Here is a 25496-nt window from a genome sequence, read left to right as displayed (position 1 = left end):
CATCAACTTGTCTTAATCATGCTAGAGGCTGTGTAACATGACTCACGTCTATTGGGTTGAGTTGCTTTTTTTTTTCATTTCACTCTCTGGGCTTAATATGATTTATTACCTCTAGCTAGTATTTCTTCTGGACTGCGCATAATTGAGGTTCTTTGTTCCCGTAAATTTAATTCATGTCTATGAGACACTAAAAGTTTGACTATTTATACCCATTGCAACATCAAGAAGGAAAGTTTGACGTCTTATTCTTGGGCTGCGCGAAGCAGTTCTTACAAGATTTGACTGTCGAAGAAAAAAGGACGCATTTGGCACTTGAAACGTGTACGCCTTGATAAAACAACATAAATGTAACCTGAGATGCACCTACTGATATCCTAATTTAACACACGAAGTGGAAAATTAGTAAAGCAAATAGGGGCACTTTTTTTCTTCTTTTTTCAACTACGGTTCTCGATGTGCTGACAAATTTAGAAGCGCGTCTCAACGTTTGTCGTGCATTATTGTTTTCCGTGGGTGTTTTCTGTTTGAATCTTGTCTGGCTTGTTTTCGATGCGGTCTTTTTCTACGTATCGGAATGGATGTTAACTCGACGGAGAGGGTCCTTACTGCCGGGCATGAAGGGTTACGCTTGGATCCTCCGACGAGCGCAGCCGGTTTAATGTCAAGGTACTTCTCTTGTCGTAGTTGTCAATTTTAGGACTGACTTGCTATTTTTTTGTCCAGTTTTAGAAGAGAGAGGTTGATTGGAACTATTCCTTATTCTTCAACTGAGTGTATGCAGCATATCTCTATTTATATAGTCTGTTACATCATAAGATAAGCAGCATCAGATGCTCCGACTACACCACGCGCTCGTTGCTCTCCGGTGTGGGGCCATAGACCGACAAAGCCTGGCAGATTCCCACGAGAAGCGGCCGCCAAAACGGAAATGGTGGAGCGGCGGACAACGGATGAGAGGATAGCCACGTGACTGGCGCCCCGCTGCGGCGAGACGCCGAAACACACTTCTCCCGAACGAACAAGTGTGTTTCGGGTCCTCGCCGCTGCAAAAGCTGTGCGCTAATGTCCAGGTTTCTCGAAAAATGGCTCTTTGATGGTCTGTGCTACCTGCTCCTCGCGTTCCAAATCTGCGAAAGGGCACTCAATGACTCCGTCGTCGAACTGCCAGGCTTTGTGTGTACAGAGGAGGCTATGGTATGGCTTCGCTTGCACCGAAGCGTCGATGATGCTAAAAAGCTCGCGCTGGAGGCGGAGCATGTACTGCTAATTTTGTCTGGCAACAAACTGAATGGTTTGACATGCATGGTAGGCTCCACCATGCACGTGTTTTTTTTTGTTTTTTTTTTCCCACGAGCTCGCTGTGCAGGCTTAGTTCAAAACAAGACATGTTGCTCACACTTGTGCTTTCCCGTACCAGCGCTAACTCATGGTGAAACGGAGTGTACCGACGGGGATTCGAGCATTCTGACGTGAAGAGAGCTTTCAGAATTTTGAATATTATAGCGCGAGCGCCAGCCGGTCGCTAGATCAGCACCTTATCGCAGCAGCCATTGCTGGCCTTCTCATGTCTTACCGAGATTCCGAGCCAGTGAAACGAGAGTTGACGAGCCTCCACGGAGGCTAATGTTGGGGAGGACACAATGCAAGCTAAAATGGCGAAAACCTGGCCTGCTATGGTAATGATAAAATAAAATAATCTGAAAGAAACAAACAAAAAAAACTGAACGTTGGTTACGGCGGCGCCGATGGACATCTGCTTAAAGCGTCTATAAGCGCGTGCGCTGAAGGTACGCGCCAACGCCAGCGTCGACTGCGTCATGCTTGACAAGTCCTTGAGAAAACAGCTCAGTAGACGGCGCTCGCGTCAGCAGCAATGAGACGCTGATCTAGCGGCCGGTTAGTGCAAGCGCAATATTCTTGAAATATCTAAACTACGTACGTTAGACCAAGTAAGCCCAGTTTAGATTATGCTTGAAGTTTTTTGTTTTCTTTTTTATAATGCGTGAATTATATTGTAAAAAAGCCTCCAGAACTCAATAAATCTAGTTTAGTTTTTTTCAGTTCTCACCTGGTAAGGGCAGGTAAATCTTGCTTCATTCTGCACCGATCGACGAAAAAAGGCCTTGCAACTGTCACACGAGATGCCCCCGAAGTGATAGCTCTTCGCTCGGTCACCGCACACACCACACACTCTTGCCGCTGGACACGGCAGCCGCTGACTCGGTTCTCCACTCGCTGGAAGCAGCTGCTGTTGCTGGATCGGCTGTTGCTGAACACCGGACTGTCGAAGAATTGAGGGCTGAAGAGCTGGGTGTTGAAGAGGTGAAGGCTGGGGACTTGTCTGCTTAGGAGCCGTCTGCTGGAGAACGAACTGGCGGAAGAATGCTTGCTGAGGACTTGTTTCGTGCAGAGTCATCTGCTGAGTACTGGTCAGCTGAGGACATTGCTGTAAGAGGGTGGGCTGCTCGAGATGTGGCTCTTTTAAAGGTGGTTGTTGCGCAGGCGGTTTCTCAAGCTCTTCTTGAGAGGCCTTTTTTGGGGTTCGGCTGTCTGGACGGTCCGTCATAACTGTAGCACAGCCACTTGATGAGTAGGTCGTGAATGATGTGGGCCACCGTAAATCAAGCACTGCAAAATAAAATAACGATAATGATCTCTGGAGAAGGGGAACAAAGGGGGACAAAGGACAAACACAAATCTCCAAAAACTGCAAGGTGAGCGAATCCGCCTGGTCCTGGTATTGAAAAAGGGCCCGCTCTGTTTCCAGTGAAGGCCTCTGCCAACTGAGCTAAGCAGGAGTTAGGCGTAATTAGAGCGAAAAGATTTTAACACCTGCCCCCAGCCTAACACCAGCAAAGGTGAACGGCCTGCATTTTAAGGTTATGATTATAATGCAGTCAATGCAAAGGTACAAGCTCGCTTGCACCTTTGCATTATTTGCATTATCCTCACTGCAACAAAGTTGCAAACCATTAAGGAAGTTATTTTTTTCTTTATTATAGTAATGTAGGTTTAAGTGGCGGAGAAGTTTGCCTTCTTATGAAGTCCGTCAGAAACGCAGCCAAAGCAAAAAAAAAAAAAGAAAAAAAAAAGAAAACTCTATTTGCTTTGGCTCAGTTACGTCATTACTAAGGAAAATGTTGTTTTTTTGTTTTTTTTATTGTGGAAAAGCTGCGGAAGGGAGCATTTAGGCATCCTAATTGACAAAATACCATTCGCGACTCCAGCGAACTAGAGGGGGTGCGCTGGTCAGGCAAAACGGTGGACGAAAGGAGGTCGTTTTTGTCGTTCAGCAGGCGGACCACCATCAATTTCTTGCGCTGCAGCGTAAAATCGGTGTTACATATGAAAGCAAAGCAATTTTTTGACGATAAAAACTCTATATTCAGTGCGTAGGAATGACACGTCGGAAGCATAAAAATAATTACTAGAATCGATGTTTGTTTCTATGCTGCCAGCAAGAATCAAGCAGCGTCAGCAGACGAGAAACGACCTCCTCTCTTGAGCTCCTCGGTGTTGGCACTACACGGCGTTGATTTCGCTGGAGTAGCCAATACTTCGCTTTAGCTTATGTCAGAGCGCAGTAAGATGCTAAGACACAGATACACAGACGTATGCTCCGAAAGCGCGCGTGCACGGTGCATTAGCTTCGCGTGATTGTGGTTTAGCGGGTGGTAAGATACGCAAATAAAGGTGACAAATTCAGTGACGTTGCGTTTTTGGCGTTGCTTGATTAGCCCCAATAACTCGAAGGGTCGGCCACAGTCTGACTTGCCGAAGCTGTAATCTTTTTGTTTCTCAGCTCAATAAAAACAAAAGTTTGACTCCAGTGCGCATGCTCAGAGCATATTTCACAACGCAGTCAACAAAAATGTCAACGTGCAGAAGGCGATTATTCGAATGGACTATACGAGTAACAAATGAGCCCGCCCTCGATTTATGATACTATGTAGAACTACAATACCACTGAATAATTTTGTTCAGTGAGGACTGACAACTAAAGTGTGATAGGTGATTATCTAAGATATTTCAATGACTCGCTGTGATCACAGTAATGACATTGTTATCAATAATAATTTCTGAGAAGGGAAAGTACTAGCTAATAACTGGTATCCCTATAAAATTATATAGTACTTTTTTGAGCCTCTGTGTATGTGTATGTCATGTCTTTTTTTCATTCGCAGCAACTCATGTAACGTCCCGAAGCGGAGTGTAAGCTTACCTTAGAGTTGGCCACGTCACCGATTTCAGGTCACATTGCTTTGATGAGTGTTCCACATCCTCAGATGGACAAACGCCATTTGTACTTATCAGGAAGGGGTTTCTCCCACAAACGTCAGGTAGTCCTCAGGGCTTGATCGTCCTCGCCACCATCCATCCCATAGGCCCCACTGTTCACAGACACACTTATCCTTGGTAGTGCAGGGAAGTCAGTCATCATTGTTCTCCGTTGTGTTCAGGGTGTGACTCGTTGGCAGTCCAGTACAGCAGACTTTCCGGGAGCTTGGAAGGTGGCGTGACACACATACATATCTATTCAGTTAGCCAACAAGAGAGAGAAGACAAAGTAGTAATCTTGCTGAACCGTTGAGTTCAGGTGATAAAGTAAACTCACGTAAGTTTGCTCGTGCCGTCAGTCAATTTTTAAAAGATGAAACTGCGAATGAACTAAACGGCTAAAAGACAACGGAACCCAACGCCAATTTCCTTGATAAGTGAAGGTTTCATGCTGAAGTTTTGCTCAGACGATGACGTAATGACACGTCAATTTCATATCTTTTACCTAAAATATGTGAATCGCACCACTTGCACGCACCACGGAGCGAACTAACAACGGCGTCGACTACATCGGTGGCAAGCCAAGAAGGAAAGATAGTTGAGAGCGTTTCCTGGAGAAGCAAGCTGCTTTCACAAGGTCTCCGGCCGACAATTAGATAGGTTAGGCGAAGTTACCTAACCGCTGTTTATACACCGGCCCCGACTGTTTGCTTGTTGGGCTCTTGTCTCCGGCAAGGTGAACTGCCAGGAGGCTCGTCAGGTACGTTAGAGTCTTCCGCTGTTTCAGGGTCGACTCGAAGGTTGTTCCTATCTGGAGTTGAGGTCAGCGCTGGAATGGTACAAAGCAGACAGTCCGGCAAGTTAACTCGATGGCTTAATCGTCACTTCGACTATCGCTTTCAAAGTGAGGTGCTAGACAGTGGCATATCGAAAATGCGACAAGCCACTTTTTAGTGTACATTCATTTAACGATACTGCTAGCTACCCTCCCCTGAAAGCCATAGCAGAAGATACAGTGTAAAAACACACATAAAGACACTAACACAGAAAAAGTGAAAACGTGTTTGAACCTGTATCGTTCGATTGATCCGAAGTTTAGTATTCTGGACGATTCGTGGGTGTTGATGTGATATATTTTTAGCACTGATATTAAATTTGTTGTAGAGGAAGGAATCCTAATATTTTAATCTATTTATCGCTGTCCTAGCAACTGGTGTTTGAATGTTGGTTAAAGACCGAATTGCAGGCGAACCTTTTTACGAGAAAAAAAAAAATCCTCCCCAATGTCCTTCTTTCCAATTCCTTCTCGTACACCTCTCTCCTCTTCACCCGCAGAAGCCAGGTCCGGGAGCTATTTTTCGCATTATCCACAGCCTAGATAAAAAACAAAAAAAAGCTTAATTCTTTCGTAGAAATGACAGAATAAATAATGTCTCTTAATGTTTCAAATTTCAGATATTTCAATAGCGAAAGCGCACACTGAAATAATCGCATCAATAAACTAACGCCACTCTTGGCAGGTTTCAGCTTTTGCCATCGAATGGCAAAGACGATCGACGAGACGAAGTTCATTAGGGCCGCCACAGATATGATGTAGGTCTGTTACCGTCCATTAACGGACGCATCAGAAACGCAGCGCTCCTCTATCCAAACCGCTATTCAGACATCTTGCTGCGTCGGTACCGGACCGCAGAAGATGACTCGTCAAGTAATTACCAACCTCATGTTCCCTATTGTTTGAGTTGTTTGAGATTTTGTTCATTGTTCCTTGTGTATTCTTATTGCTTTTATTCCCCACTCCCCTCTGTGATGCCTTTGTGCCCTGAGGGTAAAATAAATAAATAAATAAATAAATAAATAAATAAATGCCGTTAGTTCTATACCTTGTTTTACCTTATTAAGTCAGAGTGCAGCCGGAGCGCCAAAAGCGCAATCTCACGCTGCTTGTCATCTTTTTGGAAGTCTGCTGTAATTGGCCCAAATAATCGAGTGAAGTGAATGCACCATGGCTTTTAGCATGCAGCGTGTGCGTCTCTCGGTCCTTTGACTCCGCTCTTACTCGTGGTGAAACGAAGCATAACTCGGTTAGGTTTTTAGTAAGGGACGTACCAACCTCTTAAAGGGCAGATCCGGTCAAAACGAAACCAAAATAAATTTCTGGTATCGCTTTAGTTGTACAAAATATGATCACAGCCGAAATATTACGTCATAGTGAAACCGCGCATTCCACTAAAACCAATCTGAAAGATGCGACGAGCTGCTCTTTAGCGGGCGGCAAGCGGGTTAACTTTTAGTCGAGGAACACCGGCGTGGCATCCTCATGACGTCACGTTGCGGTGGAGCCAACGTTATTAGATTAGCTCGGTTACGGAACTGCTCATAGACGCTGCATGCACGAGCAGTACTCCCCTAAATCACCACCACTAGCCTCCCGTCGATTGACGCGTCACATGGCTGCTATGGCAACTGCAGTGTATTTTATGGAATACGTATGTTTCGAAGCGCAGCGTCTAGATGGCGTTCCACCGTACTCTATGGCGCACACAGTTTGTAAACGAAAATCTAGATGGCGCTTCGAACGACGGGAGGCGGACTCAAGTGAGTGAGGGGGTACCCTCTTCCGCGAGAGTTCCCCAACTGAGGTAATCTAGTAACGTTGGGTGGAGCTCAGGTCGATTGACCGGACCGCGTACCGCGGCACCACGATAACGTCACGTCGCGGCTGTACAGATGATGACCACTGTTGCCATTCCCACAGCAGATAGTTTCGGTTTTGCCGTATAGACGCCCGAAACCAAACTTTGAGCCCTGATATTTATAAAACTGCACAAAATTAAAAAAAAAAAAAAAACCTTGCTATACAGGGACACTGTTTTAGGTAAAAACAGCTGTAAACCCAAATTTAATATATATATATAAATTAACCAGAGTTGCTTTTTAAATGCGGCAGCATTTCTTTAGGAAGCTCATTCAGATATCGTTAGCACCAGTCTTAGGTAGTAACGCGTTACTGCAATTTCGTTACTTTTTTGGTAACTTGTAACTGTAACGAGTTACTCTTTTAAAATGTAACTTGTAGTTCTATTACTTTTCTCTGAGGTAACGATGAAAGTAACGACGTTACTTTTGTCGTTACTTTCCAGTGTTTTATGAATAATATATCACTGAACGAGGGTACAATTTAGATATTCCTTGCACTTTTCAAATCATTTATTCCGACATTTCGAGTGTCAAGTTGGGCTTGCACGAACTTGCGAATATGTTCTTTCTCACGAGTCACGACCCGAATAGAGCCACATGTAGATTTCATTAAAAAAATCTAGTTATCCTTACGCACGCGCTTGTACTTTGTGACTGAACACTTACATCTAATGGTGAATTCCGCTCGCAGATCTCGAGCGCTCCAAAAGTGCTCCATTTGGAGCGCGCATATTCCGCTCGCAGATCTGGCTCAAGTTGGTCATTTTCCGCTCGTAGATCTCTGGCAGCGCCCGCTCCACGGAGCGCCCCAAACTCCGCCGAACTTGCTCTGCGGGATTTCACGGATCTCTCCGGAAGCTGACAGAGCGGCCCACGTGATTTCCGTCTAAATCGGCGGTCCGCATGCGCGGCGAGGTTGGAGAGATCGGCGGGCCGGTCGGGTCGTGGAGTTGGATTTGTACGGGTGCGTCGGTTGTTTACTCTGGATTGTGACGGCTCGAACGCTTCTACCTCGCGTAGATCAGAAATAAAAAGCCGGGAATGTGGAGTGTGGCAAATCGTAAGCGCTGACGTCTGTGATCGTGAGAGGAAGAACGAGAAAAAGAACGACAGAAAAGCCGGAGGCAGACGCAAGGTTAGGCCTATCCTTTCTGCAGCCAGTGATTGTTTACCTTTTTACACTGCATTCCGTCGGCGTTTTCCCGTGAAATAAAGCAAGAAGTGGTTAGGCAACGACCGCGAAAATGATGATTTGTTACCTATGTGTTTATTAAAGTCGTACTACAAATCTGAGCTCCACCGCTGGCAATCGCTGTCCGTGCCCCGCCGCTTCGAGGCGGCCGAAAGGTATGTGACAGTGCCGAACGCGGGCGTCTTCATTATTTGTGACAGGGGGGCCGCGGTACGTATAATTTCGCCCGGCCTGTGTCGCGTGTTACTTCTGCAGCTAAGCAGTGACAGTCGTCACTGGTCGTCGGAAAGATCAGCCGGCTGAGGCGTTGGTGGGCCGGTCAAGTTCGAGCAGCGGCCATTTTGTACGGCGGAGGGAGAAGGGGTGGGGAGGGGTGTGGGGGAGGTCGCTCCAAATATGCAAGCTTATCTTCCCCTCGTCGATTCGGAGCGGGTCCCACGGAGCGGAATTTTGCCTCCCTCGCGGATTTTGGAAAGCGCTCCAGATCTACGAGTGGAATTAACCATAAGTGTGTTGAAGCACTATCTATGTTGTGGTTTTTATTTTTTCTGTGAAAATGATTTTAATCGGGTGAATCAACTGTGAAACAACAATACACGCGGAGGGCGCTGCGCATGTTCCGTATTTTGATTTGCGCCACTACTCGGGCGTGGAAATTTTCAAACACTAATTTCGAGAAGCAACTTCTGCTAAGTTACTATATGAAGTAAAAAGCATACTTTTAATGTTATGCAATAAAACTTGGTGAAGGGCGTTTTCTAGTTTTTCCTAATCTTTTTTTTTTCTGTTACAGAAAAGTAACTGAAAAGTAACGTCGTTACTTTTTAAAAGTAACTAACTCTAACGAGTTACTCTCTTGTTGCGGTAACTGTAACGGTAACTTCGCTACATTTTTCAGGAAGTAATTCTAACTGTAACGAATTACTTTTTAAAAGTAACTTACCCAAGACTGGTTAGCACAGAGTTAGCGGAACTATCTGGTGAAACTCTTTATTAGGTTGTTTTAAGTCGAGGTCCAACTGCGGATATATTATGCAAAAGACGGTCTGCAGACAGAGATTATTAGGGAACCGCTTTGGCGCATCCAATAAGGTACAATCGGTCTTCCGGTGCTAACTGCGCATGCGCTGCCACAGAAGACTCGCGCATGCGCAGTTCGTACCGGAGGGCCCATCGTATCGTATTGTATGTGCAAAAACGGTTCCCTAAAACTTACTATCACGTCTGCATGCAGCGTACACCGTGTCTTTTGATACGATGTGTGTACCATTTCTACGCTCCGATAACGACACCCGATAACGATACGATGCCTATTCAAAAGGCGCCGGCGGAGTATCGGGTATCGTTATCGGAATGCATAAACGGTCTACCGAAACCCCCTATTGAGAACAGGCATCAGGGTCGACGCGCGGCGCTTCTAGCTGCAGCCTTCACAATGTCGCCAGACGGACGGCTCCGCAAAAGAAATAAAAGCGATTCCAAGTTGAGGGTCGTCGGGGAACCTTGGCGACCGAGTAACGGTGCCGCCGCTCGTCCCTCCGTGAGAAAAAAAACAAAACAAAACAGAAAAACTGAGTTGTTTCAAGGCGCGCAAACAAGTTTCGGGAGCGAGTCCGTCTCGCCAGGTTCCGGTGCGATCCGCCGCACAACGGCCAACCTTTTGTTTTACCGTACGCGAGCGGTGGAAGCGCGTTCTTTTCACGCTATTCCCGTCGACAACAAATGTTTCTCGCGCGCTGAAGCGATGTCAAGTTGAGACCAGAGGTGGGCCCACGCATCATCTTTGCTTTTGTGATAGTAGGACACACTGCAAAGTAGTTTCCCTAAAATGCGTCAAATTGCAAGAAAATAAAATGAAAACATAAAAAAGGTTGTAAGAAAACACATTTGGGCATCAAATATTAGAAAGCAGGATGCTAGTGTTGTCTTTAATGGTGTCTGATGTCATTGCGGTAAATGTAAAATTTACCTAGTGCAGTAAGACCGCTAACCTCTAGCGTTTTCAAAATAGACAGGAAATACTGGCCCAAGTAACATGCTTAGTAGGGTAGCACACTGACACATGGCATTAAAATCCTAGCACGCAACGCCATTAAGCTAGAAGCACCTTTGTCGTGGTGTTACTGTAAGGGCAGAAGCAGACGATTTTTTTTACACGCTCCCTCGCGGCGTTTGTTGACCTGTCGTGAGGATGGCTATGTTGGCGCAGAGTGTGACGATAGTACACTGCGCGACACTCTTAGTGCGATCAAGTGATCACCAGATCATCATCACAAGTGATCACCAATGCACAATCCGGGTCATTAATCGGACAACTGCCTGAGCACTCGACTCAAAGACGGTTAAACCGAGTGCGTGACAGTGATGAGCATTGAGGGCATCCTATAGCTACGTGGTTTCTTGATCAGCTGGCTGCGAGTTGAAAGAGTGACCACTGGTTATCCGCTGGTAATTCTTTTCAAAACATTTTCTGCGACTGCTATGCTAGGGCACGGGGGCACGTACTAATGCGCGTTTTGTAGGTTGTGACATATTCAGGGAAAGTAAGAAAACTCTTTCACAACCCGTTTAACCTGCGCCATCCACTGATGACTTACATGACCGCGAACCGGTTGATGTTCAAGCAGATCCAAATGGGGAGAGGCGAAAGTCGAACAGAAGGATTCAAAATTGAAACCGATGACGCAAGCGAGCGTATTTAACACATTTAAAATTTACCATGTTTGTTAAAAAAAATAATAAAAAAAGAAGAGGGGACGGCTCAACACGGGTCCCGAAACAAAACTCAAATCGTAGCAGAAAGGGATAAGCTTTCATTAACTCCGTTCTCGCTTCTTTTTGTAGTCTCGTGTAATAAAAACAGTTTTGGAGACCAGTGGTGTGTTGTTTCTTCTCTCTTCCAGAATGAAGGTTTTATTTAAAATGCATACCAACGCCACTTGTTCATGAATGCTCTTATGTTTATATTCATTCTTTATGTTTATTTAATAACGCCCACCAAGAGCAACATGCCTTCCCGGTGGTGCATCACAACACAGATAAAATATAAACACACACGCACACACACACACACACACACACATCAAACACAGTAGTATTATACGCACAAAAATACCGAACAAAGATGAAGAACAAAAAACGAAATTCCATACTCTGCAGTATAGTTCTGACATTACAAACTTCGTAAGATAGCTTAGAGGCATAAACGTGTCAATTGAAAGGGGCGAAACGCCTCCTTAAATGACACGTATGACATGCGGTGGTAATTCCAATTGTCCATAAGGTGGGGCTTTCTCCGGCGAGCGGTCGACTAGTGGCATTCGCAGCAACTAATGTAGTCACATGGTGCAACAGGGAACAGCCCGCTGGAGGGGTGCCTTGTCCGCTCTATCCAGAGCGCCGAACGCGGGAACCTGCAATCACGCGCTTCGAATACCTCATGCATAAAAACCCTATGGTTAGAAAAAAAACCAAAAAAGGATGGATTATTAACAATGTAACCATTGAGAGAAAAAAAGGTTGCAATATTGTGCGTTTAAAATTATTCACCGTAAGTCTTGTAGGCCGGCTATAGCCCCGAGAGCGAACACAAGCGTCGCTGCGGTCGCCGCGCCCTGATTGGGTGAGGTGTACCGTGACGTCAGGGGGAGGACTCCGCTCCGCGATCTCGCTTCGGCTCGCTTCCCAGCACCGGTTTCCTGGTTTGGCGTTGTGTGCCGCAAGCTCTTCGAGGAGCTGGACTTCGTTTACCCGGTGTGTAGGACGTTGAGTTAGGCTGATATTGACGTGCTTCCGTACATTTTATGAGCCTTCTTGTCCCTTTTACCTTTAAAATTGTGTTACAAATCCCGAAAGCTATCGGCGGAGGCAATTCCGCCGATGAACCTCCCCGTCCGTCCACACGACACAAGGCAATTTTGCGAGGGATCGGTGAAGCGGTGGCGCAAGTGTTTCAGACGCTGGAATTCTGTTCCTTGCATGTTCATGATTTAGGAGGATATTACATTCCGCTTTCAAGGCATTTGAAGTGGAATTTATATCATGGGTCTTTGGGTGTTCGGCAAATTAGCTCGCGACCCCGACTTTGCGCTGCCACTCTGCATATGCTGGTTCGCAAATGTTTTAAAGGCCCTGTGTCTGATTATCTTTGAAGTGCTCGCGGAACAGGGTTGTTTTACGAAAATGTAGTTCTTCGTGAATTAATTATATAGTTTATACACGTATGCAGGCATATCTCTTAGAAGATGCACAATTACTGGAAATTAGTTTGTATGGTAGCGGCAAAAACGGCCGAATTGCCCCCAGTTGCCTGTATGATATGTATTGAACTACCCAAAATATGCACGGCAATAGTGCTGTAATTTGAAATGTTTATACTTTTTCCTGACATTTTTATTCAAGGCTCGGGTATTCCGAAAATACACCGTTTAGTCTAAATTGTCATTTCCAATTAAAAGAGACACTGCTGGAGGTCTCCAAAAGCTTCCTCAGCCTCGAAACTCCCTACAGCTGGACTCTCTGGCAACAGAGGAAAACAGGAGTAAAAGCAAGCATTCGAATGTCTGTCCAGTGGTAGATGCAGCACTAGTAGCAGAAAATTTGAAACCTGTGAAGGGCGACAGTCTGCGTGAGAAACGCTTCTGGTATTTTAGCTTCAGGGCAATTCGATTTAAGTAAAATCTAAATTTTAGGGCTTAAGGGACTAATAATGAGCTAGACACCTTCGCTTACGTTCGTTATACATTACTTGAGGGTTGATATAAACAAGTCCACAGATACCACCCGTGTAATCCATTGAAATACTATCCGAATCCAGCAAAGGACAAACGCGAGCAATGTATATAATAAATGTACCTTGTTTTTTTTACTTTGCCCCTGCACTTGGGGTGTCTTACTTGTGATTCTGTTCCCATTGCCCAGACTGTATTTAGCATGTTGCTCGAGCAAGGTGCAAATTTTCTGCTTCGGCGATCTTGTTTAAAAACAGAGATACAAAAAAAAAAAGGAAGTATACATAACCTGCCAATTCATTCAGATCATCAGCAGAATTTATCATGCGAGATGTATATCTATAGTGATGCTCCTGCAATTGTGACCATATTTCTTAATTTTCATATAGCAGGTGCGATTCATGCGTTGCCTGCCCTATCAACCATGCTTAAAATGTTGGTGGAAGTTTCGACTGCAGCTACAGGCCATACCTCAATAAAGGCACATATAAAAATTTACACTTCCTACGAAAAACACGCCAAAAAAAAAAAAAAAATTAAATAGAAACGAGCGCGCCGACAGCTAGCGTCGTCGCAGCCTCCACAGGGCGAGCAGGGCGAGTCGGGGAAAAATTCTCTCCGCGCCGTGACGTCACCCCGGTTTGCCGTAGGGGGGCGCCACGCGAACTTCTCGGGGATAATAGAGTGTGTCGGCGGCACCCGATGGAAGGGCAGGACACCCCATCGAGCGGGCTGTATCCGTGTTGCCCCACATGACTAGATTACCGTATTTAATGATAAACCCCTTCACGTCTTGTCACAGTGAACGAACTAGAAAAAAAAACAAATCCTTGTATAGTAGACACTCGTAGATTGCTCGCATCGGGTAAAATTGCAACTTTTAAACATGTATAGTCCTCTGACTATTGGCGACACCAGCGAAATCGACGCCGCGTAGCGGCAACGCCGAGACGCTCAAAAGTGGAGGTCGTTTGGACTCTTTTGTCTGCTATTTCTGCTTGGTTATCGTAGGCAGCAAAGAAACAAACATCGTCTCCAGTGATCGTGTTTATGCTCCCGCCGTGTCATTCCTACGTACTCATTAGAAGAAGGTTTCTACCGTCGAGAAATCGCTTTGCTTTCATAAGTCTACGCTGCGATTGCCTGAAGCTGAGCAGGTTGGTTATTCATACTACTCATACGCTGCATTGCGAGAAATGTATGGTGGTTTGCAAGCTGAACGACAAAAACGACCTCCTTTCATCCGCCATTTTGCCCGACCAGTGTTCCCCCTCCGCTGGAGTGGCGAATAGTCCGGAAAATACGGTAGTTGCCACGAATGCCACCAGTCGAGCGCTCGCCGATGAAAGCCGCGCGCTTCCGCTTTATAAACAAGTGGGATTACAAGTGTACGTTAAACGCCTCTTTTGAATGTGAGCATCTCTCCCAGTGGTTAAAGTAGCCGCAATTGAGATTTTGACATCACGTGACCCGCTCTGTGAGGAGAATGTAGCTAGCGTTCCAGCCGATTCCGCTCAGCAAACGCGAGCCTTCCCTGTCATTTTCATTATTTCTCGCTTAACACGACCTTCCCCGGAATTAACTTTGCATGCCGCCCCTAAAGTACACGAATGCGATTCATTTCACTTACAATTCAAGCCTGTTTACTCTTTCTGCGCATATATATATAATCGAACTGGAATGATCGAAGAGAGGACATACTTAGGCAGCCATCTGCCCGGAAAACTATACGTACCTTTAGTTTCTTGTCCCTACGGAACCGGTCACGTGACCTCAAAATCCTTTTTTGTGGCCGTTCTATTCGTCGGGAGAGATATCCGCGTTCACCAGCAAACCTGCTCAGGCTGTGCAGTCGTATACCTCACTGGTTAAATATATCGTCCACAGCGTTAAAGGGGTGCTGAACCAAACATTTCAATGTACTATCTTTCCATTAGTGAGCAGCCGCCGGTGTGCGCGAGCTCACGCAACGACATTGACGTCACCATGTCCCCCCTTCAAGCTTATTAAGCGTGAATGGGGGATATGATGACGTCAATTTCGTTGCGTGTGCTCGCGCACACCGGCGGCTGCTCACTTATGGAAAGATAGTACACTGAAATGTTTGGTTCAGGATCCCTTTAACCAGTGTCACCACGCTATGCATGGCGGATCGACGTCACTCTGTCTGAACGTCTAACGCCTATAATCATCGGCAGCTCAAAAAAGAAAGAAAAGCAGGGAGTGGCGCGTGTACCAAGCATCTTATTATCACTCGGCAGCCAATCAGAATGCGGCATTGGCCGACAAGAACGCCGAAGGGCCAATCTCGAAGCCAGGGAGCGTGAACGTAGTAATCCACACCCTGCGCTATTATGCTTTACTTTTGCACCCCTTGGAACGCTTCGAGAAATATATAAATGATACCCCGTCGGCCATGACTGATCCAGGGACTGGGACAAGGATCACAGGAATTATTTTTTACGTTCACACTATGTGCAGTGCACAAATAAGCGTGTTAACCACCCCCCCCCCCCCAAAAAAAAAAAAAAAAAAAAAAAAAAAACGGGTTTAAAAAAAGCGCGTGTGACTTTGCCGCGTAGGTCAGAAGAATTTTTAAATCTTTGAATAGATAACAATTATTATAGTTCTCCAATACGACACTGCAATTTAGCATAAAAGGGGAGGCGCTAAAGGTACCGTTCCTAAAATTGAAGTACTTTTATATCCTGTTTCGCAAAAAAATAACGAAGAGGAACAATTCCTTGCAAGCCACACTCATTTCACAAAAAAAGAAAAAAAAAAAAAGAAATATTGACTGTAAACAATAGTGAACCTGTCATCTCACAAAAATTCAATGTTATAATGACTAAAAGTTATGTAGGACGTATAGAAAGCGTTAAGTCGTCAAACAGGGCAAACTGTCTCTTTGTGCACTGTAGAGGAGCAGACTGGCCGCCGTAGTATATCAGTGCCAGACCAGTAGCAGTAGGGATTACACGGAGCACACCGGTACGATATGCTCATCCAGATGGAAACGGGCAAACACGGGGATTGCATCCTTTAGACCTTTCTCAGTGTTTGCTAGGTCGACTGCCTCAAAAACCACTTTATTTGTTTTCACCCCGACTAGAGAAATGCTTAGCCTTATATCAATTTACAACAACAACAACAAAACTTGGAGGACACTTAAACTTCGCCTTTAAAGGGATACTACAACGAAATTTCGGCGCTCATTTTTTGGTCTATATGTGTTCAAAAGAGCAGTATCACATGGAACATACCAATATCTTGTTAAAAAAGTCTCGAAAAGGAATTTTAAAACGAATTAAACGATTAGCAAAGAGCACCTGGTGGATGTCGCTAACGCCTCGCTTGTAATGCTCGTCTAGGAACTTTGACAGCTAGTGACGGAGGTTGTCTCGTCTCCGGCCACGACGAGAGAAGGGGGGCAGGAGGAACTCCCCTCTTCCCGAGAATCCCTTTTGTGTCTCACAGAAGTCGCTATTGTCCCCCTAGAAGATTATAGAAGATTAGCCCGTCACTCAAAATTCGTACAAAAGCAGCCGCTTCGGTGGCTGGAACGACTAGGCCATCCTCTCGACGTCAGCCTCGCCGTAGCTTTGCTCGTCTTGAGACGACCTACGTCACGATTGCGTTGGATGTCACGTGCTCTAAGCTGGGCCTTCTCCGAGCGCTTGCCAGAGTGGGCCGTTTATAACGAAAAATACAGCCACCAGGCTCAAAATACAAACGTGCGATTGTCATTTACAGATATTGTGGATCATATTCAATCTATTTTTGAACACGACGGGAATATATCAAATTTCGTTGAAGTATCCCTTTAAGAGTGGAACGCGGCAGCTTTATCTGGCCCCGTTAGCATCGCCTACTCATTCGCTGTGCAAGCGTGCCTTGCGTGGCCTAGTCTTTAAGGCAAGTGAATTACTCTATAAAGTGAAATAATTTGAGACATGCGTCGACCTTTGATTCGCATTACATATCACGTTTTAATCGCTTTCATTCCACGCGTGACGTCACGTTTTACGTGAGCGTCGTGGGTTATTTGTGACAACATGACACTATCGACCCATCAGGATTCTCGAATCACGCCACCGACGCCGGCTTTTCTGTAACACGAGCTCCTTAATGCCATCGCGTTAAAAACTTCCGATAGATGTCCAACCATTTAATATTTACTCAGTGCTCGGTGCTTTGTAAAAACATACCGCTTTGCAAAGACATCCGAGAGTTCTCTAGACTCTCATCGAGCCTTCAAATGTTTTGTCTGTAGAAAAAAAGAAACTGCATTTTCAACCCCATACCATGTTTTTCATCATCATCCTCACAACCACGTGATTGCTCCTTCTCATCGCTATGCTATCCTTTCTCAACCATCTCCGTAACCCCAGCACATATAGCACCCAGCCTGAACAAAATTGACCAAAACCGACCATTAAAATACTGTCGTTGCTCGTAGTTTTTCGATTCAGACAATTTTTTTTCTCGCATAGTTTCAACAAATAAGTGCATAATCAAGTCTCCAGCTAGCCGGAGTCTCGGCTTAGGCTTGCGGCAGACTTGCAGGGTAATCATTACAAGTAATCAAATGACTTGTAACCGCTCGATATTTGGAGTAATTTTGAAATGATTTGATTACTTTTGGGACAAATAAACACGAGAGTAATCTGATTAGTTTAGGCAGTACTAAGTAATGGCGTCCTTTGTTTCTACAAGTTTTTTTACGAAGGAGTCCTCAAACCAAGTCTTCGATCGACAGCAGGATATCCTACCAAAACTGTTGAATTAAAAAGATCAGTAGTTTACTATTCTGTGACTCTAATTCAACATTGAAGAGTACGAAAAACTTCATTTTCCTTTCGAACCGGAAGACAAATTTGTCGTTTTGAAAATCCGAAGTAATCGGTAAAGTGACGGTAATCTCTCTCTTTTTCTTAAGTAAAGGTCAATTACTTTCCTTTTCAAGAAATGAGTAATCTAACCGAATACATTTTTTTAACCAAGAGTAATTGTAATTGTAATTAATTACTATTTTTCTAGTAGCGCGTACATCTCATGATAGGCCCCGACACGCGTTTCTAAATAAGCTATCCGTGGCTGTAGATTATTCTGCAGGCCAATTCAGGCTGTCTTCAAACAAACCCACAAAGCCGCTTTTGCCCGCATTATGTGTGCGCACTGCGCGAGCGCAGAAACCCGACTGGCGTTAAGTGAAGCGATTGCGCATGCTCCGTGCCGACAGCAGCGCCACCGCAGCGGTGTGACGTCAGAAACCACGTGTTGGTGGTATGGTGACTGACGACGACGAATGAACCGCAGGGCGTGGCAAGTCCCCGAACATCTCATTACCGCTCCGCAGCCAATCAGATTGCGACATTCGCCGATAAGGACGCCAAAGAACCAATCAGAAAGCAAGGAGAGGAATTTAAATAATAAGCCACGCCCTGCATTTCATAATTGCTGTCGTTGACTATGCGGAGAGCGAGTCGTCTGCTTCTTGTACAGGAGTTGCAAAGATGCCAGAACGCCAAACTCTTATTGGCTGACTGAAAAAAAAAAAAAAAATAGTGGGTATACTTTAAGGAATCTTGCACTCAGGTCTTCCCACTATCATTTTAATCAAAGCCAATCAAAGCTCGACGTCGTTTTGACGTCAACGCCACCCCTGCCCAAGAAGGACACGACTTGCTTTCCGCATGGGCGTTTGCAAGTACGGCCTCTGGGCACCGCATCTTGCTGTTGGAGTGTGGGTAGATCGTCTCGTAGTCGGGCATTGTTGAGGCGTACCCACGGTTTTCAGACTGGCGCCCAAGCAAAGCGTTTTTTTTATCCACGGTGGCCAGACTATCCTCTCGAAGCGTGGCTGCGTGCAAACGTCTATATACGCGGCGTTACGCCGCCGGGTGGCTGTCTTGATCGTATATGCTGAAACCTTATTGAATTCAAGCAGCGGAATGGCGTATTGCCAGAGGGAAGCGCATACCGTAAACAAAGGCGTGCTGTTTGGAGCGACACACTAAACGCGTTCGATTAACGCGCAACTTCCCGCACCGGCACACAAATTGTAGCCCTGTCGCAGACCAGTGCACCTACGGTACCGTTTTCAAAACAGGATATACTTGCATATCAAACGAGCACGTTCAGCGCAGGGTCAAGGGGTGAAGGTAAATCTTCAACGCTTATTCTATTGACATTTGCAAGTAGCGGCGCTTCGGAAGCTAAATAAACTAGACACAGCACACAAATAAAAAAAAAAAAAAAAAAAAAAAAAACGAGGACGAAATAGAGGGGTGTGCACGAGACAGCTCTTGTCTTGTCTACACCATTCTACTTCGTTTCCGTTCTTTGTGCTCTCTGTCATTTTTACTAAGTATGAACCAACTAGCCCGCATTGCTACTTTAATTCAAGATTCAATCTGGACACCATGAATAGAAAATACTTCGCCTCGCGAGTCGCTTTGCTAGGTGGCACAAGCTACCGCCCTAAAAGGTACAACCGTTAACATCCATCCATCCATGCATATGCCTGGACGAAGTCGGGCTTTTTTTTCAGGCGCAGAGCGGGTGTATCACTGGGTCGCGTGTTAACCCACCCAGGCCCCTCATTTACGCCGCTTCGCGGCGACGCTCTGCGGATGGCTCGTTCAAAAATATGAACCCACCTGGTTCATCCGTACACGCCGCTCCGCGGCGCACCACCGGCGGCCGTAGCCCCGGTATCCCCCCCCCCCCCCCCCCCCCCCCCCCCCCATTGCATCTCCGAAAAAACGAATTTCACCTGGACGCCAGTCTTTCAGCCTTGGGCAGGCCTTAGCGAGGCTCAACTAGAAGACGATCTACGCCAGCACCACCCAGTATGGACCTTTTCTGCAAGTGCGCCGCCATCTTGAATTGACGTCACTTCCAGTATGGGCGAAAACATTGTTTTGCCTTTGCCACGCCAATAGAAGGCATTTAGGATATAAGCGTAAACTTCACGTTTTGTCGTTTTGCCTCCCCTTTATTTTTTTTACCATTTGCAGGTTGAAACGTTGGATTATTTTTTCGTCGCCCATACCGGATATGCCTATTACGTGACTGGAGACGAGAGTAGACAGAAAAGGTCTATAATCAGAGCCTGTTCACTAAAATTTCGCTGTCATGACAGTGAAATCGAGCGCAGATGCAGATTGAACTCGAACGCTGCGTCAGCGTCAGCGTCCAATCAACGCGTGGAAGGACGTTCCGCGTCAGGCTTAATTCGAATTGCTGGGTTGGCGCCATCCGAATGTGATGACGTTTTATGGAGAAAGAGGAGGAAGTTCGCAAGTTCGCATGTCTCCATTACACTAGGCGGTGCTGTCTAGAGCCACTAAATATGCTGCGCTTACAGTATCGGCACTCCATTCCCCGACATTGTTGTGGGTGCCGCCATTTTGGTTCGTATGCAGAGTAAACGCCACTGCCGATCGTCATGATCCAAAAGTGCGACTTCCTCGGCATTAGATTCGGTGTTAGGAAGGTCATGTAATATTGCTTTGCTCTGTCGCGAACCGTTTAAGCATTTGTGGAAAGACGGAAAAGCGTCTCCTGTGATTTCAGATAGAGCTTCAGATAACTGGCAACCATGATTTTAAGATGCAATATGGCCAAGTGTCCTTACTCTGAAGCGTAGCTTATTTAGTGGCACTAGCGTTGTCTACACTCGCCAGCACCAAGATGGCGGAACGCGTCTATATTCTCGCATTAGAGGATCCTGACTTTGTTGTGGGCTGTGAGCGAAAGTATATCCTTGCTTCTTTATTTCTAATAGGGAAGAAAAAAAATCTTCAATTAGTCGCCTTTTTTTTTTTTACAGAATTCGAGTCACGAAGGCACTTAAAGCATAAAAAAAAGAAGGAAAAAAAAAACGGAGGTATTTGAAGCTGGTAGGAAGAACGTTTTTTAGAACTATCTCCCTGGAATCCTCAGTGGAGAAAATTACATTTCACTTTGCTAGTTAGCCCCGAAGAAACTATGCACTAAACGCAAACCGCTTCTCAGGTTTCCAGAACATTTTCTTTTTTTCGAGTTTAAGACATTCTTGTACTGAATCTGAACGTGACACAAATTCCATCATAGCTGAGAACGAACTAAAAGCTACAAGTAAGAGCAGGTTGCCTTGAGCGAAACTCGCATTGCACGAATTTGATTGCACGGCGGTTCCGCTCCCAGCGTTTCGCTCGTCCTTGTAGTTTTTACTATGTTTGCATCCATGATAGATCGGAGCATGTAAAAAGGTGAAAACAACAACAACAACAACAACAACAAATATAGTTCTTTTTTTATTACAAAAATAGACAACGCCTCGCCGAACGCGCAGTCTCCCCCAAATGCAGGGCTTTCTGTCGTTTAGACCAGATGCTAAAGTTTAAGAGCTTGCAGTTACGTGATTTAAAAGTTACATGCGATTTCCGATACTTTTTGATGGGAAAATTGCGGCTTACAAAGCCCAATAATAGATGTAACTCAATGGCGTCAGCTACCAGGGATAAGCTAGAACCCTTTCCCCATTGAAAGTTCCAAAAGATCCAGACGGCAAGTTCTTAAAGTTGCATCTGCTCCGGAACTCTAGCGATTAATAGCTTATTTTTCGGTGAAACGGCACTACACTTTTTTTTTTGGCATCACGCTGTACACATAAGAGTAGGTCATCAGTTACCCATTTACTTTTTTCGAAAGTGCAAGCACTGTCATGAACGTAAATTTCGACAAATTCTGAATAAACGGGAGGAAAACTTGTTCAAAAGTAGCAAAATCAGGTAGCGCGACCAACATATGTGCCCCCCCCTCCCCCTCTTCCAAAACCTAGATTCTTTTTTATTGCAAAAATAATAAATGCATCGCCGTACGCCCATTCTCTGGCCAAATAAAGCGCTCGCGGTTGGAACCTGATGCCAAGTGTTTCAGAACTAACTGTTATCTCAATCAAAAGTTATTAAGGATTTTCTGAAAATTTCGATTGGAAAATGGGGCCCATTTTTGTCCGTTTTCGGTAACTGGAGCCATATAGAGCTCCACGGATTCCAGAGCTCTGTCAGCCGCCATTTTCCCTTTTGAAATTTTAGAATATCGCTCGTAACTTTTGATTAAGATAACGGTTAGTTCTGAAACTTTAGCGTCTGATTTGAACCGCTACCCCTACATTTTGGGCAGTGAATGAGCGTTAGCCGACGCGTATATAAATCTAAAAGTAAAAAAAAGTTTTGTAAATGTTTTTTTTTGTGGGGAATGCTATTTAGTTGTTTCTGTTTGTAAACACGCGAACTAACTAGACAAAATAATGATCAAGTGATTTCTTTTTTCTTCTTAAATATACAATATAAATTAAGCTTTATTTTGGCAACGACAAAAAGTGTGGACGTCTACATCATTACCATTGTACAAGGTGATATGCCGGTAAATAAATTACTACACGCTCTCACACTCAGTGTGCATGTGTATGTGTGTACACATATGTGCACCCATGCATACGATTTCAAACGGCACCGTTAAAAATCAAAGTTATTCATCCGACACTTTTTCAGAGATTCAGTTTCGTACGTGTGACGTGATCAGCTAGTATGTAACATACAAATACCTCCACAGACGCAATCATGCGTTCATGCAGAGTTAACTATACGTCCCTTGAAACTGCCTGTACAACATTGAACTCATCGCAGTTTAGTTTCCTGTTTGTTATCCACTTCCGTAATTAGTAATGCTTATTGCATTTCAATCAACTTCCTCGCGATTGTCAATGCTCGGCTGTAATAATTTGTTGCAGAATGGCTTACAAAAAGAATAACTCCCAGGAGATAGCGTCTGCTCTGTATACTGCAGAAAAAAAAATAGGAAAAATATTTCCTTTGAATTTTGTTTCATAAAAGGTACGCAAAAATACAAATTTGACCATCAAAAACCAAAAAAAAAAAAAAAAGATTAGAAAAATAATATAAATCAGATTTATTTTATTTAACGAATATTTGCTTCATTTCGATCAGATTTATCTGATTTAGATGAAATCTATGTGATTTAAATCAATTTCGGTATTGATTTCGGGAAAAGTGTTTGATTCAAATCATTGTAGTCAAATAGGTGCGATTTAAATCAGGATTTAAATAATTTTGATTTTTTTTCTCTACCCTAAATTTGTAAGTATTGAAGATTGGAGAGTGAAACTATAAATAAACTTGATTTCCAGGTTAATTTTTTCTTGGAATTGCTTACTTTAATGATCATGGCAAAAAAGAAAAATGTAATTCATGATAAAAAATTACATTTTTTTTCTGTCTTTTTTTTTTTTTGTCTCCACTCTATCGCGGAGTGATGAGACATTCGGGACTCACCACGCCCTGGTTAACTGTTATTGACTGTAGAATGACACAAAAACCCGTATTAACAACAAGGCAAATCCCCCTTAATTATCCTAGCCAGGAGAATGAGACGGTTCGAGCTTCTCGTCGGTCTCAACGATTAGCACACCACGCAACCATCAATAAGAAAATTTCTGAAGGGATTTTCAGCAATTTATCGTCATCCGCAAGCTTCAGTCAAGTCAATGTTGGACACATTCTTCTAAAAATGGAACGAAAGGTCGTTCCTCGTTCCTTCTGATTTTTGGAACGGATTCCCGTTACAAGTTCCATCTGTGAAAAAGAAACTCGTCCCCGTTAGTATATAAAAAAATGGAACGTATCGTTACATATACGTTACTTTTTATTGTGATAATTAACATATTCAGTTAGTTCAAATAACGTTTATATATATCCCATCAAATGGAAACATACGATTTTGAATATTGTGATAGAAGGACACCAGGAGAAGCAAACAGAAGCAAGGTTCTAAATGTCTTCACCTTTAAAAATCGCAGCGTTTTACCATATTCCTGTTTATGGTGGGCGATCCAGACGAGCCAGATGTACTGTGAGCTGAGACGAAGTAGCGGGTTTAATTTTATTATTCTTTATTAAAGGGTTTCCCCACATTGCACGAGCGTTTTAAAGCAACCTCACACGTTTCAATGTAAGTTCCTTTCCTTTTGAAACTTAACAACGGTTGCTTCTCGATGTTGCAGTCCGCAAGATTAGCAAAGGGAGAAGGGGGTGGTGCTTTTGGAAGGTCAGTCTTGAAAACTACCAGTCCTTCTTCGTAAAGGTCGAATTCGTTGTTCAGTTGGAAGGTGAGGGAGAGGGAGAGAGGGAATGAAAATTAATTTTTTGTGTATCTTTTAAGTGACCAATGTTGGAGCTAGAAGGGTGCGTTCGATGTCTGTTAACCTGCTTTTGTTGTAACCGTGGGTCTCTTTATTGAAGTTCAGTGATGGCTTTACTTGGCCCCAGATTTCTGAATGTACGAGGATTCCTGGAAGCAAAGAAAGTAGCCGAATTTGAGAGTTTCCTCTTTCCGTGAATTTTTCTTCGACTAAAAGTTTTGTTTTTTGTGCCGTAGTCTCAGAAGAATCAATGTCCACCAGCTCGCCTGCACCCGACTGTTACCAAGCGAGGGCCCCACGAAATAAACCCTAAAATGAGTAACACGAAAGTTAACGAGATATTGATCTTCGTAAACTTATTGTTTTTTTTAAATATTTTTTAATGTTTCCCACTTAGAAATAAAAAAACGAACTGACTAAACTAAAAAGTAGAAAATAAACCTCATTTTTTTCCGTTTCAGTACAAATGTAACGAGTTCCCGTTCCAGTTCCATAAATGCGAGATGGAACGGCAGCGTTCTTTCATTCCATCCTTAAAAAAACGCGTTCCAGGAACGGCGCTCCTTGGAACATCGTTCCGCACATCACTAAGTAAAGTATTTAAGTGAAGTTCGCGACAGCTCTATTAGGTAGCGAACCATATATAATAATGTCGGAATCCACTGTTCTATTATAGATAACGTTAGGTCGGCACTTTTGTACATTTGAATAAAATGATTGTTTTGGTTTTATTCATATCGGTCGCCATTCGCACACGATTTTTACAAGAGGTCATTGAGATTGTTGAGAGCATTTTATAAAATTAATTAAGTAAATTATATATCTGCAAGATAACATTGCAATGAAACTCTTTTGTTGAAAGTTTAACTCATGAGAAAGGCATGACTTGTGCACGAGCGCTTAAAAGACGAAGTTAAGATGCAATTGTGTCGGTCAAAAACTTCGCAGAATGTGTTTGTTTGTTTTCTTAGGATAATTCGTGCTAAGAAAGCTTGTTTTAAAGACAAAATGCTGCACATGACTCATGAGCTAAAAAGTTTATTAATACAAGCGATCGAAAACACGCGAAGCAAGCCGCGTCTGAGACAAGCGAATCTGACGCACCCTCCGACCGGAACACGCATGGTTCAAGTTAAGTTTCGCAGCCGTGCCCTTCAAAGAGCCGACTTCAAATTGTTGTTGACTCACACGTTATGGTATCCCAAAACTGACTCAGAAAAGAGGAGCCGCGCCAATTAGATGATTCGCGAACAGAGATGGAGCGAAAACGTTTCGTAGAAAGATTTCGAACACTCCAATCTTCGAACGGAACACACGAAATACCAACCGTAATACGAAGAAGTCAGATGGGGGTCAGATGTTACTGAAGAGTTGTTAAAGTAAA

At 44.3% G+C, this 25496-nt stretch overlaps 1 protein-coding gene across 1 annotated transcript in view; it reads right to left on the bottom strand.

The window, feature by feature from the left end:
* The window catches only part of LOC8023757 (nuclear receptor subfamily 1 group I member 3), a 32091-nt gene that overhangs the window by 5674 nt on the left and 921 nt on the right, over positions 1 to 25496 (bottom strand). The window contains exons 2-3 of the mRNA XM_040214748.3: positions 4223 to 5107; positions 2069 to 2628 (exon numbers count right to left, since the gene is read on the bottom strand). Coding sequence (XP_040070682.2) covers positions 2069 to 2566 — 498 coding nt within the window. The 5' untranslated portion in view covers positions 2567 to 2628; positions 4223 to 5107. The remainder of the gene's footprint in view (positions 1 to 2068; positions 2629 to 4222; positions 5108 to 25496) is intronic.

Source organism: Ixodes scapularis, unplaced genomic scaffold, assembly GCF_016920785.2.
Source record: "Ixodes scapularis isolate PalLabHiFi unplaced genomic scaffold, ASM1692078v2 PGA_scaffold6__148_contigs__length_123643588, whole genome shotgun sequence".
NCBI classification, from domain to species: Eukaryota; Metazoa; Arthropoda; class Arachnida; order Ixodida; family Ixodidae; genus Ixodes; species Ixodes scapularis.
This window is presented reverse-complemented; position numbering and strand designations above follow the sequence as displayed.